At 37.0% G+C, this 16,391-nt stretch overlaps 2 protein-coding genes across 3 annotated transcripts in view; one reads left to right on the top strand and one right to left on the bottom strand.

The window, feature by feature from the left end:
• Positions 1 to 13,657, top strand: part of COL9A1 (collagen type IX alpha 1 chain) — an 89,714-nt gene extending 76,057 nt beyond the window's left edge. For both annotated transcript variants that reach the window (XM_055330214.1, XM_055330215.1), the window contains 2 exons: positions 6,099 to 6,176; positions 12,817 to 13,657. In XM_055330214.1, coding sequence (XP_055186189.1) covers positions 6,099 to 6,176; positions 12,817 to 13,001 — 263 coding nt within the window. In that variant the 3' untranslated portion in view covers positions 13,002 to 13,657. The remainder of the gene's footprint in view (positions 1 to 6,098; positions 6,177 to 12,816) is intronic.
• LOC129512700 (ubiquitin-conjugating enzyme E2 N-like) lies at positions 3,613 to 4,779 on the bottom strand. Its single transcript, XM_055330216.1, has one exon. It carries the CDS (start codon positions 4,761 to 4,763, stop codon positions 4,305 to 4,307), a length of 459 nt encoding a protein of 152 aa, XP_055186191.1. The 5' UTR covers positions 4,764 to 4,779; the 3' UTR covers positions 3,613 to 4,304.
• Positions 13,658 to 16,391: the final 2,734 nt, after the last annotated feature.

Here is a 16,391-nt window from a genome sequence, read left to right as displayed (position 1 = left end):
ACTGATTCAGGAACTTACGAGTAGGTACTGTCTTTGTGCTTAGACACTATTCATTCTGTTCACAATTTCCAAGAAATTCTGGTGCCTCAAGTGGATTGTTGACTTAGCTGGTTCTGTTGTACCAGAGCCCACAGTGATTCCTCAGCCTTTCTTATAAGTTCCTTTTAGAGCCGTGGTTCTGAGAGAGTGCTCACTGGAGCGTCAGTACCACCAGGGACCCTTTTTGGAATACAAATTTTCCAGCCCACCCCTGTCCCACTGATCAGAGACTCTGCAGGGGGGGCCAATAGTCTGTGGTCTAACAAGCCTCCAGATGAATCTGATATTGCTAAATGCCCCAGTGTAGAGGAGTCTCCCATTTTCCTGCTGAAAGGAAACACCTTGTAGGGACTATAGAAATCACAGCCCTATTTTCTTTGGCTTAAAGGAAGTCTCCATATGTGAGATAGAACTCAACTTTGAGTTAGTAAGAGAATGCACCTGAAATCTGATCTTAATTTTCTAAGAAATAAGAATGTCTGTGTCTGCTTGCTATGCTAGTAGAGTCTGCCTAAATCTGTGTTTCTCAGGCCAGGGTGCACTGTGGAATCACCTGGGGAGCTTTAAAAACTGTCCACGACTGGGTCACATTCCCAGAGATTTTGACTTAATAGGTCTGAGCAGCAGGATTTAAAAACATTCCCCATGTGACTTTAATGTACAATCAGGGATGGGAACCACAGGAAACAGGGGTGAAATGTTCAGGAAGCTTCCTGGGAAGCTAATAGCAGCATTGGATAGTGACTGAGTTGGGGTGAGTTGGCTCCAGCAGATAAACCTTATTTTGAAGGGAAGAAAAATGTATTTATATATATGGAACCTGGAAAATGCTTCTGGCACAGAGTTTATTCATCAAGCATAGTTTTATTGTATAAGGGACCTCCCGCTAATTTTTCTTCAGCATTTATGACACAGTCTATAATCCAAAAGAGATAGTCTTTTTCTTTTTTCTAAAGGACTTTTTCTCCCTAATTTCCTCCATCCCTTTATCATCACTGGGTTCCTTTAAAGCAGCATCTTCTCTGTTTTACTTCTTGAAATTTGGGGTATGGGAAGAAAGGAGTACTATCCTGGGATTTTATCAATCAGTGCTGTCACAAATTTGGAAAGGTATGGTTCCAGGTAACCGGACTTGACCTTTCTCGTCCTACTGCATACATTATAACAGTGATATTTAATTGAAAACATATAGTATCCCATTAGCCAAAGGTTACAGATCAATATTTCCCTGAGAACAAATACTCCAGTATTTGAAACTTAAATGTCCAGCTAGTTAGAGATGTATTTCAGTGTCACCTGCTGCCTCTTTCCCATGTCTAATAAAGAAGGGACAGTCTGAGTCTTGCTCGCCATATTACTTTGAGAGTCTTTCTCCAAGGAAATTACTACATAAATAATGAACAAATAAATTTCACCAAAGTTTTTAGCAGTTCAAGCTATGTCTTTAATAAAAATCATTTTTTCCTAAAAAATTAGTCTGCAAAACACAGTGAAACATTTTCAGTAGGAGCTAGTAGAAATATGCCAGAAATCATACTCAAATCATTTATATATATTTTTTTGTTTTTATCGACATACTCTGTGCAATATTATAAAAACATGTTAGGGTCAAGACCTATGCCACATGTACATTTTTATATGTATACTCAAGCAGAAACAGGTATCTTATTGGCTTTATGTTCACTTTGCTTAGTATTAGTCTTCTTTGTCATAAGTACTGTTTTTAAATATTCATGGTTTGAATTAATTTTATATAGATATATATAGATATAGATATTTTAGTGTAAGTCAAACAGATGCAATATGTAAATGAAGGCTTGAGCAAATACACATATCATTACTGTGACTAACACTTTTTTTGGATTAATCTGCTTGGTCAGAGTATCAGTTACACCTTTCAAATAAATGAAATAAATGGCAACTATGGAGCAATGAGATTTTCTTCCTTGCAAGCAACATTTTAAAGTTGCTGTGGCTTCATGCTAGAATGTGTTTAACTTTCACTGTCTGCACGAAAGTTACTGTTTAATTTATAATCTTCATCTCATATCTTCAGAAAATGTGGCACATTTATTGGTTCTCTTTTCATTGCTAGCCTCCAGAATTACAGTGATATGACATTTAAATTGCTAAGTTAACAAGAGTGTTTAAGTTGTTAGTTTTTAAAATGCTAATTATCATATCTTCCTAATATAGTAAGGCCATATTGATGAGTGTTAAAAAATAGTTTATGTGAATATGAGTTCAACTTGAGCTCTATATCCTTACACAGTATTTATATAAATTTAAAATTGTTTTTAAAATAGAGTTGATTCATGATAAAATTATTCATACAAAGGCATTCACAGCTAAAATCAAAGTATGGTGGCTATTTAAACATTCACTTAATAATTAGAGGTGTTTTTTTTTTTTACTATTTTGGCATGTATGCTTTTTAAAAAATTATAACAAATGACTCAATATTGAATAAAGTTGAGCTGATACAAATGTTTGGAAAAATGATTATGTATAGAATTTGTTGCAAAATGCCACCACATCTTCTAAAAGAGTAGAAGGATAATAATATAATACTATACCAATGGGATAGTAGAATAATGACTTCTATTAGGAACCGTAAACATCATTTAGGACCAGTTGACTAGGTATTAGGGCACTTTGTTAATGAGGCCAAGTTTCTGGGTTTCTCTGCAGGGGCCAGGATAATTAATGAAACTTGGTTCTGTGGCTGCTGAATCCCCAAATTCAATCAACTGTCTTGCAAATACACATGGCTGGTTGCAATCCAAAGCATATTCCCTGTAAATAATGAATCACAAGTGAAATGTAGGCACTTGTGACAGCACATTTTAAATCTTGAAAATTCATTAATTTATTTTCAGTAACACTAAATTTACAGTGTTTGAAAATTTAAAAATACACAAAAAGATATTTAGTGAAGAGTTTTTCCCCCACTCCTGCCTCCCATCTGCCTAGATTCTTTTATCCTTCCCATTAGGTAATCCCTTTTATTAGTTACCTAAATATCCTTACCAGTGATTATATACAATATATAATTACATACATTCCCCATGTCCCTTTAGAAACAAGTTGTATTGCCCTTTAGTAGTGATCTGGACCTTGGTTTTTTTTCACTTAGCAATATGCCTTGAGAATGTTTTGAAGAATTTCCTGGTTCTTCCTCATAGCTGCATAGTATGCCATTCTATGGAAGTACTGTAGTACATTTAACCCTCTCATGGACATTTTGTTTCCAATCTTCTGCCATATGGCAAGGCTGCAGTGAACAACACTGTATATTTCATTTTTGTGTAAATATCAACATAACCTCTGTTTTTCTACAATAAACTCCTAGAAGTGGAATTGCCAGGTAAAATGGTACTACCATTTGTAATTTTGATAGATATTATTTAATTATCCTCCAAGAGAATGTCCCAATTTAGTTTTATTAGCAATTTATAATAATATCTTTTTCCACAGACTTGCTAGCATATGTTTAATTAAACTTTGGAATATTTGCCTATCTTATAGTTCAAAGTAGCTTTCACGTTATTCATAATTTCCATGTATTTTTTTTTAGAATAACAAAAAATATTTTACTAAAACATAAGATTTACAGAAGTTTCCAGACAAGCCATACAAAATGGTCACAAGCTTTTTCTTGAAGGAAGGATTCTACACTTGACAGCAAAGTCACAATGTTATTAGTGAGGGCTGTAATGTTTGTTTAATGTTCCCATTTTGGTTCAAATAATCAAGCTTGTCCATCTACAGCGTCTAAATAAAGTTAGACTTGGCTAGAGAGCATATTCTAAAGAACTGGTTAGCTGCTTTTAACCGATGCAATTAGATCACCATAAAAGGGGGGGAAGGAGCCCATAAAATTAAAATAAAACTACCTCTCCCCCTCAAAAATAATAATAAAGAAAAACACCCACACCCCTGCAGCTAACCCTGACAACTACCTTCATTCACAGTGCTTTATACTTAAACCATGATGGGGGAAATGAATAAAAGCAGAGAGGGGCCACTGCTTTTAACGTTTCACAACAATCCAGATGGTACTTCTAGCCTCTGCTCATGCTTTACAACAGTGAATCAGGACAAGACATAGATTTGCTAATGTGCATTTAATCACCAAAGGACTGAAGATGTCTGGGCTTTTATTCTGTAATGTTTCTAAGACTGTGTCCATTAAATGCAAACAAAAAAGGAAGAAGTCTTGGCAGAACAGGAGAAGTGAGGCACACTTGATGATCAGATCGATTTTAAATATTATTCATGGCATATAGCCTAGTCCATGCTCTAGCTGTTTCTATGGCTTGGGCTTCGTTGGTCTTCCACTGCTCCGCTACATCATTTGCTAACGGATCATCTGGATTGGGAGCACTTAACAAAGCCTGGATCGATAGCAGAACTGTGCGGATCTGCAGTGCTGGGGACCACTTATCTTTCAAAATATCTAAGCATATTCTTCCCAACTTGTCTACATTAGGATGATAAATTTTGGTCATGAAACGTACTTTAGGGGCTGCCATCGGGTATTCTTCTGGAAGGAATAGTTCCAGTTTAAAAGTCCCTCCCTCAAAGGGGGAATCCTGGGGTCCAGCAATGACCACATGAAAATAACGGGCGTTGCTCTCATCTGGTTCTGCTTTAATGCCAGGAACTGGTTCTGCCAGCAAACGCTGGGTTTCCTTGATAATCCTGCGGGGCAGCCTGGCCATCTTGTCAGATCCCGAGTTCGGCCTCAGCTCTCGACATGTATTTTGATGTGAAAGTGAAATCAAGGATTTTTTCATATATTTCAGAGCTATATTTGTTTCCTTTTAGTGACTTTCTTGCTTACATATTCTTTTTTTTTACTGTTGTTGAACTTTTTATATTGATTTTAAGATCTTTTCGTATTTTGAATCATAACAGAAAGGCCAACTCAAATCTGAAGTTATAAAACAATTCTCCCTTGTTTTCTTCTGGTTCTTATACATTTAAATATTTGATTCACTTGTAATTTATCCTGGATTATGTTGTGAGGAACAAGTTCAACTTTATTTTTTTTTCTCCAACTGGCTTCCCACTTTTTCCAACAACATTTTTTGACTTGTTTGACTATTTCCCACTTTAAGATGGCACATTATTACAGAACAAATTCCTATATATATTGGAGCCTGTTTTTGGGTGGGTTCACTGGTCTATCCATGTTCCAGCACTACACCATTTTAATTGGTTTAATATATGGTGGGATTAATTCCCTTTGGGTAGCTTTTTGGAGTTTTCGTAGCTACTCTGGCTTATGTGTTTTTCTGTATAAACTTTAGAATCCCCATTTCTGGTTAAAAAAATCTTTTTAATTGGGATCATGATAAAACTTCAACTTAGGGACAACTCACACCTTTTTGTGATGATGTCATTCCATCTAAGAACAAGTCCTTTTGTGTCCTTTAGAAATGTTAATTTTGTAATGTTGGATTTCCATATTTCTGATTAAACTTATTTCTTGTTATTAATTTAATTGCTATTATAAATGGGATATTTTTTCACTACATCTGATTTTGGATGATTGTGTATATGAAAACTATTGATTTTCATATATTAATTTTCTATCTTGCTACTTTAATGAATTCTGTCATTGCTTGTAGTAGACTTTGAGTTGATTTTCAATGATTTAAGACATACACTCATATCATATCATATCACTTGAAAATAGGGATGTTTTTGACTGCCAAACCAAATGACAAATACTAGTGATAAAGTGGGCATCTCTGTAATGTCTGTCTGTAATGGAACTGCTTCTCGTGTGTCTCATAAGCATTATGCTAACTTTCGGGTTGAGGTAAATATTATATTTTATCATGTTAAGGAGGTAGCCATTGATTCTTTATTTTGGTGAATGTTGATTATTTGATTGATTTTGTTTATCATTTGATGAATATGATTATCTGAGTTTTTTTCCCCTTAGATCTCTTCATATAATTGACTCAAGTTTTTCCTTGCTACATATTTACTACAACCTTTCTTTTTATAAACATACAGAAAAATAACATTTCTTTAATGAAATGCAGGTGACTTGGGAGAAAGGGGGGAACGTGGCCCTCCAGGAAGAGGTCCTAAGGGCTTGCCCGGAGCTACAGGTCTCCCAGGTAAGTGTGTTATATGGCAGCATGGGCTTGAGAAATTGGTAGCACCTGGGAAGTCTGAATTGGATAACAGTTTTAAGAATTGCTCTTTGATTACTTAAGCATATCATATGATTCTCAATAATGGTTGGTGCAGATTTTTTGAGACCAACTTTAATGAAAAGTTAAATGATTTGTAAATCCTGCCTGTGTTCCTTGTGAGAAAACAAGTGTCAGGGCTTAAAATATTATTATTGAATAGATGGTTTTTAAAAATTGTGTAAAGGTCCAGCCACAGTGCACTTGTTAGAAAATTCTGAATGAATGAGGTCCTTTCATTTTTAGCCGAGTTGATAGTTTTCTACTTATTTTTTAATCAAAAAAGTCAGAGCAACAAGAAAATTAATCCAAGTTTTCAAACTACTCATGTTGCTTAGGGGGTGACTGAAACCTTATTTTGAAAGCTCCTGTTTCAAATATCCAGACCCTCCAGCAACCCATACTTGCCCCCCTTTCCCCCAAATAAACCTGAACATTCCTATTCATATAGCCACAAAGAGCCATGCACAAGCCACATATCACAGCTGTGTTGGCTGAGGCGACAAAGTTGCCTCTGTTTGAAGAGCCTGGATTCTCTCACTGGGCATCTGTTCTCTTTTTACACACTGGCTACTCTGTCCCCATAGTCCAGGCCGCCACACAGTCATCCACTGGGAAATGACTTACAAGCCCAATCACAGAAGGAGCTTAGCAGGGTGGAAAGTCAGTTCGGTTTAAGGGCATGAATGACACACAGCTTCCCAGTGCACTCTTATAGGGGCTGAGGCAGTGGCTAAGGGAAGCTTCCAAACACCCTGGAGCTGAGGAGAGTCAGGGTGAGAGTTTCTGCAGAAAAAGGATGGTCTACGCTTGCACAGTGGATTTGGAAAACTTGGTGTAGGGAAATTTAGAAAAAGAAATGCTCATTTTCGAATTCTGACAGAAGCTTACGTATTCAATCATGACTCTAATTGCAGCCAAAAACATCACTGCTTTCTCATTATCCATTTCATTGCTCCTAGGAATTGCGTTCTCATTAAAAATTTTTTAGAAAATATGAATACATTTGGAGATAGCTCAAACACTGCTTTGCTAAAGCTGTGATTCATGAGTCTGTCAAGATGCTTTCACAAACTGATAAATTTTCGTGATTGGAAAAGGAAATTTTTATGATCAGAAAAGGAAAGAAAATCTGGTTGAAGCTACAAGGGACCAAAAGAAGATTTCAGTGTATTTTAAAGCCTATATTCATTCATGCATGTTTAGAAGAGGAAAGGGAAATAGAATTTACTGAGTGCTTTCCTCCTTTATTAGTGGTAGCAATAGGTGATTTAAAGCTGATAAAAATATCATTACATGTAATTTACCTAATTATTTATTATAGGATTGCCTTACAATTACTCCTCCCATTTTGTTGACAAATCACGTAACAGTTCTCAACCAGCAACTTGCATTCTTGGCAAGATTTTATCAGAAATACATCTTATCATAAATATATTATCATTTTTGGTGACTCTTAGTGTTAAAAAATCTGTTGGTAGACCATGTTTTAAAGTGTCAAATGGGAAGACTGAGGCAAAACCAGCTCTGTATGTGCAGCATCCCAGGCTGTCACGAGGGGACACATTATTCCCCACATGCCATAACCCACTCAGAGCTGCTGCATCTGACCCGGAGGGGTTTACATGTACTCTCCAGACATTGCCCTATCAGAAAGTGGCTTCCCTGATTTGCTTTTTAGCATTTCAGGCATTTATATGTGGGCAAAATGGTTAAGTCAGGGCAAGCTCATTATGGGCAGGTCTGCCTGTTATAGCTGGTCTTGGATTTAATACTTAAATAAGACTTGTTAAAAAAATTTTTTTATGGCGTTTTCAGGACTGCTAAACCTGCCCTTTACCTTTTCTTTTCTGCCTTTTGCCAGTCCTTGCCCCTTGCTTCCTGGTACCACTCTGAAACCTGGTTCTTTGTCTACACTTTTGTTATATTTCCCTTGAGAGGCTATGTGACATTATTTAGTGAGAAATCTGAGTTTCAGATTATATTTTAAAAGTTTAGGCTACCTTTCAAAAGCATGCAGTTTTCCAAGTGCTTTTAGCACATGGGCACAAAGGGTTATGTTTACCCCAATCACTGAGGCACCAGCTGGGTGCTTTGGCTTTTAGGTCAGCTCACATTCTCTTGTCTACACTATGAATATGCTTAGCTAACAATTTCTTGAATCCATCAGTTCCCGAACAAGAGCTTTTTGGGTCATTCCTCCTCTAAAGCTAGTACTCTGAAAGTGGGCTATTTGGAGCTCCACAATTCAGACATCCTGGGTTCAAATCTTGACTTTCTCACTTACTAGCTTTATGACATTGGGTGACTTTGACTCCAAATAATAAATGCAGAGTACTGGTTCACAGTAAATTATTGAACTGGTTCACTGTCCACTGAGAGGCTAGACCTTTTAATTTCCCTGGTGGAGCTTGGAATGTGATTAGGAATGTGGTTTCCTGTCTGTCACAAGCATAATATTAATAGGATGTTAGGGTCTAGAGGAACTTCTAATAGTACTCTTTGCAGGAACTTGTCTGGTACCTGAAAGAGCCTGCAGAACAGGACATCCTGTGACCTTCTTTGTTGTCCCTACTGGGACTTCGATTCGGGACTTAAATCCTCCTGGATGGAAAAAGTTCATTTGCTCGTTCTTCCTGATGCAAACATACTTGATGTATTTGAAAAAACTGTAACTAATACATTAATAATTATGTTCAGTGTTAAGTATTATGCGGCCATTGGGGTTGTAATGATACATTGGTTAGTATGGACCATACGTCATTATTAACCCACACTGTATCATTTTGGCTATAGTGCTCTGTTGTCTGAAAAGTTTCCATAAGTCTTCCAGTTTGTTTCTCACAGCTGGAGGTAGGCAGAGTAGGTATTTAAGAAGCATGGGCTGTGGAGCCAGGCTTTCAGGGTGCAATAACTGCTCTTTCCCTTATTTGCAGCTACTTTACCTCTTAGCGCTTCAGTTTCTCCTTGGTATGACAAGGTTAATAACCACATCTACTCTCTAGAGTTATTTAGGAGGGTCTGTGTCCATACATGTGAAACACTTAGAATGGTGCTTGGTGCATGGCCAGCATTTTGCAAACTTAGCTATGATTATTTTGTATTCCTCTGTTTATAATAGAGGACACATATATTACAAAGGTCACCTGCCCTGACAAAGGTCTCTCAGGTATTAGGTGACAGAGGCAAATATTCATACTTTCTAGGTCCAGGTTCGTGCAGTAGACAAAATGATGAGCTGGCTGTCTAGTACTGTGATTAGTTTGTCTTTGCCACTCTAGCCATATAACTTCAGCATGTCCCATAACCATTTAGTTCCTTGGTTCCTTTTCTGCCTCTCTGATGGAACAGTGTGGATCACATTAGATACCTGGGACTCTAGATGCTCCCAACCCCCTGCCCCTCCCCTCCCGCCCCCCAGCTTCAGTTTCTTACCACAGGCCTTTGGTAGTATCGCTTGATTGGGTTGTCTCATTAAGAGAAACTACGCCTGCTACCGCCAAACTTGCCCACTTGGGGCCAATTCCTTGGTACTCTGAGGATTTTTAAGGAAAAATGTTTAATAATAGGTCTTGATCTCCACTGTGCAAGCTCATGAAGGAAAGAAGCCAGTTAACTAGGGACTCATATGGATGTGACTACCAGGAATGTGGCTTGTGAGCGGACATGCTTTCGCTTCTTGGACAAGGAAAGAAGGGTAGAGCTGGCTTTGTGCTGGGTCACACTAGGCAACTGGGCTATTTAGGTTTCTTTTGCAAAATTTTCACATAGGTGAACTTTGCTTGTGAATATTGAGTGGAAAAAAACCCAAGAAGCCCCAAACCAAGGGCACACTCAGTTTAGGCTAGTTTAGCAGTGGCCATTTATCCTAGTTCCATCACTACATTTATTTTATTTGGCTACTGGGATTTTATATAAACAAACCACTTTATGCCAATTCCTTAGACATGTATGCTTTGACAAACACCACAAAAATAAGCACAGCATAAGGTGAGAAATGCAAGGAAGTCCCTGGCACATATAAACATTTCACATAACTCATGGATAAATCACCAAATTAATGCTGAAAATTACTTGCAGGTTGTTTTTTGTTTAAGGTCTTTATACACAGTCCCTTTCACTCTGGGCATCTATTAAATCCTTCAGAACCGTCCAGCTGGACTGGCCTCCATCAATGTAACATGACTACCCTCTAGTGTTCATACAGAGAATGACACAGTCATTTTAAAAAATAACATGTTTGGCAATAATGTTTTTATAGGTCCTTGAATTTCAGAAAACTGTGTAGTCTTCAGTTAATTAGTGCAGCTAAAATACCCATGAGGCAGAATGAGAACACGTCATATCTGCTTTCTTCTCAGGAGTTGGAGGGTGGTTTATAGATATTCGCTAATGCAACCGCTGGACTCCTTGAATGGACTGTGACATAGCGTCACCCCAAAATTACACTCTTAAATCAATAACAAGAACATTTGAGATTAAATGCCCAGGGTCTAGACTCACCAGAACTGATGCTATGTTACATGATAGCTGTTTTTTCCCTCTGGTCATTTGTACAGGACAAAACCTCAGAAAAAATATCTTTGGTTTGTTATGATAGAGCTCCAGATGAATCAGTACTAACTTGATTATTGTGCCTCTTTTTACTTCTTAGTCAATTCAGGCCCAAAGAATTAAACAAAAAACACCCTCCCACCCACACACGTGGGCACACGCACTCGCAATCACACATACACACACCTCTGCAAAACTAGCTAATCAGTGAGTATGGAAATAGGGTTAGGTTGGGGTAGTGGTGAAGGGCCCTTGTTTCTAGCTGCAGCATCCTATAGCTGTGTGACCATGGACGATTATTTAGCCTTCTTAACTCTCAGTTCACCAAAGAGGAAAATAGGATCAATAATGAGCACAGTTCATGGCCGTTGTAAAGCAGAAGCATTTAATAAGTGTGAAAGATGAGGAGGATGACAACAATGACAACATCAAAAGCTGTATTTGCCCAAAGGAGAAATGGACTAGATGTACTTTACACAAAATAAATTGTGGGTATACAGGACGGCTTCATCAGCTCTTTCTGGAATAAATGCAGCAAGTGAAAAGCCTCTCCTGGAATGTGATAATAGGGAACTAAATATGAAAACCTAAAAAGCTTTCCTTCTGCTTTCTAATATTATTATGTAGTAGAGAATAAATTCTCTTAAATTTAAGGTTTTAGGCAAGAGGCTAAGTGTAGGCATAACAGGAAGAAGGAGATCTTATATATAAATTAGGATCTCTGTCTTCCTTATAAAAGTATGTGAGATATATATAATAAGGCCACTTAATAAGAGTAGGCCATTAGAATAAGATCAATAAAAGACATGTGTAATAAGACCACTAAAATAGAAAAGAAAAAGAAAACCACTGAGAAAGAAGGAAAGTAATTAAATCTAAGCAAATATATAATTGAACATGTTCAGTGTTTTGGCTAAATGCCCGAGGTAGGATGGCTGAAATGGAATGAGGATCTCTATAAAACCATATCATCATGGCACATACAGGTTGTTTTACATCAATTTCTTCCTGCCATCTTTACGCTAATAGGATGAAAACACTGCTTGTATGATGGGTTGGGTAAATAGCCTAAATTCCTGTTATGGGGTGCCCTGCCTCAGAGAATATGCTCCACTGGGTGATCAAACAACCTTTGAATATGACAACGGGAAGAAATGCTCCCTAGGCACTTAGGCCCTCATAAAAGTTCACATAGAGGTGAGCCCCTGTTGGGAAAACATCTGGGACCTTTGTAGGTGCTTTACACAGGCTTCTAAGACATCAATCACTGATAATGATTATAATAGCACCTATTTATTAGATGCTTTCAAGGCATGGAATTTAGTTTTAAGGAAGGTATCATCCTGTCTTGTAGGTGAAGAAACTGAAAGGTTAGTGACTTGCTAACATCACCCTATTCACAAATGGCAGAGCAAGACCTGTCTTTAAATCTTGTTCTTCTAACCACTGAGCTATACTTTCACTCCCTGCCTGGAGATTGATGCACCTATTAGGGATGATGCAAGCCACAAGGAGAATTGTGTGAATAATTTTAAATCTGCTAGTAGCCACATTAATAAAGGCAAAGAATCAGGTGAAATTAGTTTTATTATAGTTTATTTAACCCATGGTGTCCAAAATATTATCATTTTATTATGTAATAAAAACAAGAATTGTTAATGAAATATATTTTAAAAATTTATACCAAGTTTTCAAAATTCCAGTGTGTTTTACACTTACAGTTCATCCCAATATGGCTTAGTACATTTCAGTGCTCAATAGACCTATGTGGCTAGAGGCCAACATACTAGAGAGGCTGAGGTCTCCTTCCATTTTTAATTTCTAAGAAACCCAAGTCCAGTGGAGGAATTTTATCATCATCATCATCATCGATCTCCATCCATCCTTTCCAAAAGCACTTACTAAGGCCCTCTGTGTACCCTGCTGGGCTACGGGAGGGAATCCAGTGCCTTGGGCCAGTTCACAGCCATTGGGGCTCTCTTGTTCATGTATGCAATCATTTGTGTTTCAGGTGAGCCTGGTCCTGCCAGCTACGGGAGGAATGGCCGGGATGGTGAACGAGGCCCCCCAGGGGTGGCAGGAATTCCTGGTGTACCTGGTCCTCCAGGCCCTCCTGGCCCTCCTGGGTTTTGTGAGCCAGCCTCCTGCACCATGCAGGCTGGGCAACGGGCGTTTAGCAAAGGGCCTGACCAGTGAAAAGCTTAGTGCTGCATGGCTGTCTGCAAAAACCATGTCTGGCAAAGGAGCTTGGGGGAGAAACACCACCGAAGCCAAGGCAAAAGACGACAATGCATTACCTTCATTGTTATTACATGTCTTATTTGACAGATTTAAAACAATGGTGCTATTCAATAAATGCTCTTCCTTTTCCCTTGGAGGGGAGACAGGAGAGTCATCAGATTAAAAAAAAAAAAAAAGAAAAAACAACAAAAACCTAAAACCCTTCCTTTAAATAAATTTATAATCCTATTCCCAGGATGTTGAACTCTAGTGTGCTGTACACATGTGACACATCATGGGCCTTTGTGCCAATAAACAAGAACGACTGTTTGGTTTCCCTTAGCTGTAGTAGTTATTTTCATTTTTTATTTAGCTGTTGTTCTCAGATTACTGTTTCGGTTATACAGAGGATTATCAGACTAGTTAGGAAGAAACCTCATAGTAGTCAATAGAACTGGTGCTTAAAATGCCCATCATTGTGTCCCCTTGGCAGTGGCAAGAGCATGCTGGGCCGCACGCAATGATTTCCTAATGGCACGTGTTGGTTTTTGTAGTCAGCCTGGATTTTTGTTGAACTGTACTGTGTCCCAAACCCATTAATTTTTCTTAGCTCTTCTATGTGAAGCAAAGAAGGAATTTTAATATCCTGTCATTCATAAGTTTTAATGAGATTATTTATTTTCAAGGTTTGAGGTAACATCCCTGGTTGTACCAAAGAAGAAATAAATATGGTTTCTTAATCTCTTGCATGTTTTCTTATGATTAATCATGTTCAATGAAAAGAAATCACTGAACTTAGGAACACTGAAAAATTTTAAATTACTGGTATTTCCATAGTCACGTTTATATTAGTGCTTTTTTTTCTATAGAGAAATTAAAAAGCCCTTCCTGTTCCTCAGTGGGTGTTACCCTGTGACAGAAGTTCTTTGTATGTATGTGTGCTACCATAGGGGAAAGCTTCAAGGACTTTTTGAAATTTTAATGAAAGCTATGGGGTCATCACCCTAGAAAACACATGAGTGCATATGTACAAACATGTTTGCAGACTATTTCAGACTTCATAGACCACATAAGTGCTTGGTTTCTAGGTTAGGAACCACTGCTTTCATTTCAATGGTTTGTTAGTTCCTTTCTATTCAGAACTTCACTGCTGCAAAAATGATTTATGTTTCACTATTTTTCTTAGACATTTTATAACACAGCTCAGCTAAAACACTGTATTCTTATCAATAAGATAGGTATTGCCCGACCACTGAAACACTTTATTACTATTTACATAGTCATGTTGCCAGGCTGTTTTATCGACATTTCTATGAACTATTGATCAGACTTAATATATTAATTTTATGTCATAGTGCATACAAGTAACTTCTCCCAAGGGCATAGCACAGTGCTCAAAAACAGTCAATATCTTCAGTTAGTTTATAGAATTCAGTTCTCTCAAGTCAAGGGGGAGTCAGCCCTAATAGGGTCTTTGATACAATTTTTTTCTTGTGTTTACTTGCTATACAGTTAAAAGTTTTAGACCTATTTGCTTGGCCAAATCAATCATTATATAATTTGTATTTTTTTTAATTTTTTAAAAAGATTTATTTATTTAAGTAATCTCCACACCCAACATGGGGCTTGAACTCATGACCCTGAGATCAAGAGTTGCGTACGCTCTACCAAGTGAGCCATCCAGGTACTCCCCCACCTCCCATATTTGGATTTCTTTAAAGCTGCTTATGGCATCTAGTTCTGTGCTTTGAGCATGAATTGTTCCTTCATGTGGAATGGATAATTTTTGGAAATAGAGATATCTAACTACTTAAAATGATCTTTATATAAATGGCAGACCTTTTTAGGTACTGCAGCATCTAACCAAATAAATGCAAAGGCATTGCTTTATCTTTTCACAAAGATGGTTTTATTTTAACTGGAGTGACATAATCAAATACAGCAAAAGAAAAATTAACCAAATAAATAGGTTTCCCAGTTCTATAATATTGTATTCATAAGAAAATTTTTAAAAAATAAAATTTCAAAGAATAGTTCATTTAACTATTTTACAAACTTGATATATAAAAGGCTGAACAAGCTCCACGGATACCATAAGCAATATTGGAAACAACCGCTTACAAATAGATTATGCAAACCAGCACATTCCAAATGGTGGGAACAATCCATTGTAAATTCAGTTAAGTGAAATAGTTTACAGAAGCAGTAAATACTTGACTGAGAAATTGCAAAGAAAAACATCCAGCAAATCCTCTTCAATGAAAGAGTGTTGATAAATATTTAATTAAGCCAAATCTTTCTCTCTAGCAAAATAGATATTTCCAAACATCTTTGAGCTTTTTTTAAAAGTTGGATGAAGCACTCTCTGAGAGAAGTCTGTGAATAATTAAGGTTGGTTAGAGACTGGCATGTTACTCAAGGACAAATGATTGCTCATTTATTTCTAGTCAGTGCTTCTATGGCATTACGATATGATTTTCATCCCAAATATCTGACAGGTTGATTAAGAACTATGGAAATCACTTCCCAGGTTGAGTGAGCACAAAAATTCACTGGCATGGTTTGGGATAATTGACTTCTGTCTAGCAGAAGAGTATGAATGAGTAGTCATATCAATTATGTGATTGATTTGATTATAGACACTTTATATGTCAAGCTGTCTAAATGAATATTGCTATTCTTCAACATTACTAAAATCTGACTTATTTGCCATCTGAAATAAGCTGATGTAAATCCCTGCTTTAGAAGATCACCTCTGACTGTATTTTTTGGCTGCAACAGTGTTTCTGACATGTAATATCTATAATTAAAAATTAATATAGGAAGAAGATAACTAAAAATACATAGGATCATACCAAATATAAAGAAAATCCCCTTTTTCTGTTAGCCCTGGCAAAAGAAGTGAAAAAGTACTAATGAGAAAAAGTACTGGCAAAGTAGTGATTTTGCCACTTATAAATTTTGCAATGGACATAAGTGGTTTTAAATATTTTTAATAAAGAATACTTGTGCTCTATAAATATAGGCCAAGTATTTTTTTTTAATTGAGTAAAATACTCTTCAGTTGTACTTAATTGTATTCAGTGAGTTTGTGATCTGGGATGCTGGTATTAAGTCCATATGGTTCAGTAAATATTAAGTAAAAATTGTTAACCATTATAAGGTAAGACTGTAAATACACATGCTCAAATGCTCTTTAAATGATTAGCGAGGGGAAGTGTAATATATTTGTTAGATCCAGTTATCAGAAAGGGAACGATCATATTATTTTTAGTCTTAATAAACGGCAATCTGTCCTTTCTCCTTCACATGCTTCCACATCTTACTCTTGATTCCAACAAGTTTTCTAAGAATAGCTAGAGAGAG

This window comes from Nyctereutes procyonoides, unplaced genomic scaffold, assembly GCF_905146905.1.
Source record: "Nyctereutes procyonoides isolate TBG_1078 unplaced genomic scaffold, NYPRO_anot_genome, whole genome shotgun sequence".
NCBI classification, from domain to species: Eukaryota; Metazoa; Chordata; class Mammalia; order Carnivora; family Canidae; genus Nyctereutes; species Nyctereutes procyonoides.
This window is presented reverse-complemented; position numbering and strand designations above follow the sequence as displayed.

Coding starts and splice junctions, on each gene's coding strand:
- LOC129512700 (XM_055330216.1), bottom strand. CDS start 4,763: ATGGCCAGGCTGCCCCGCAGGATTATCAAGGAAACCCAGCGTTTGCTG.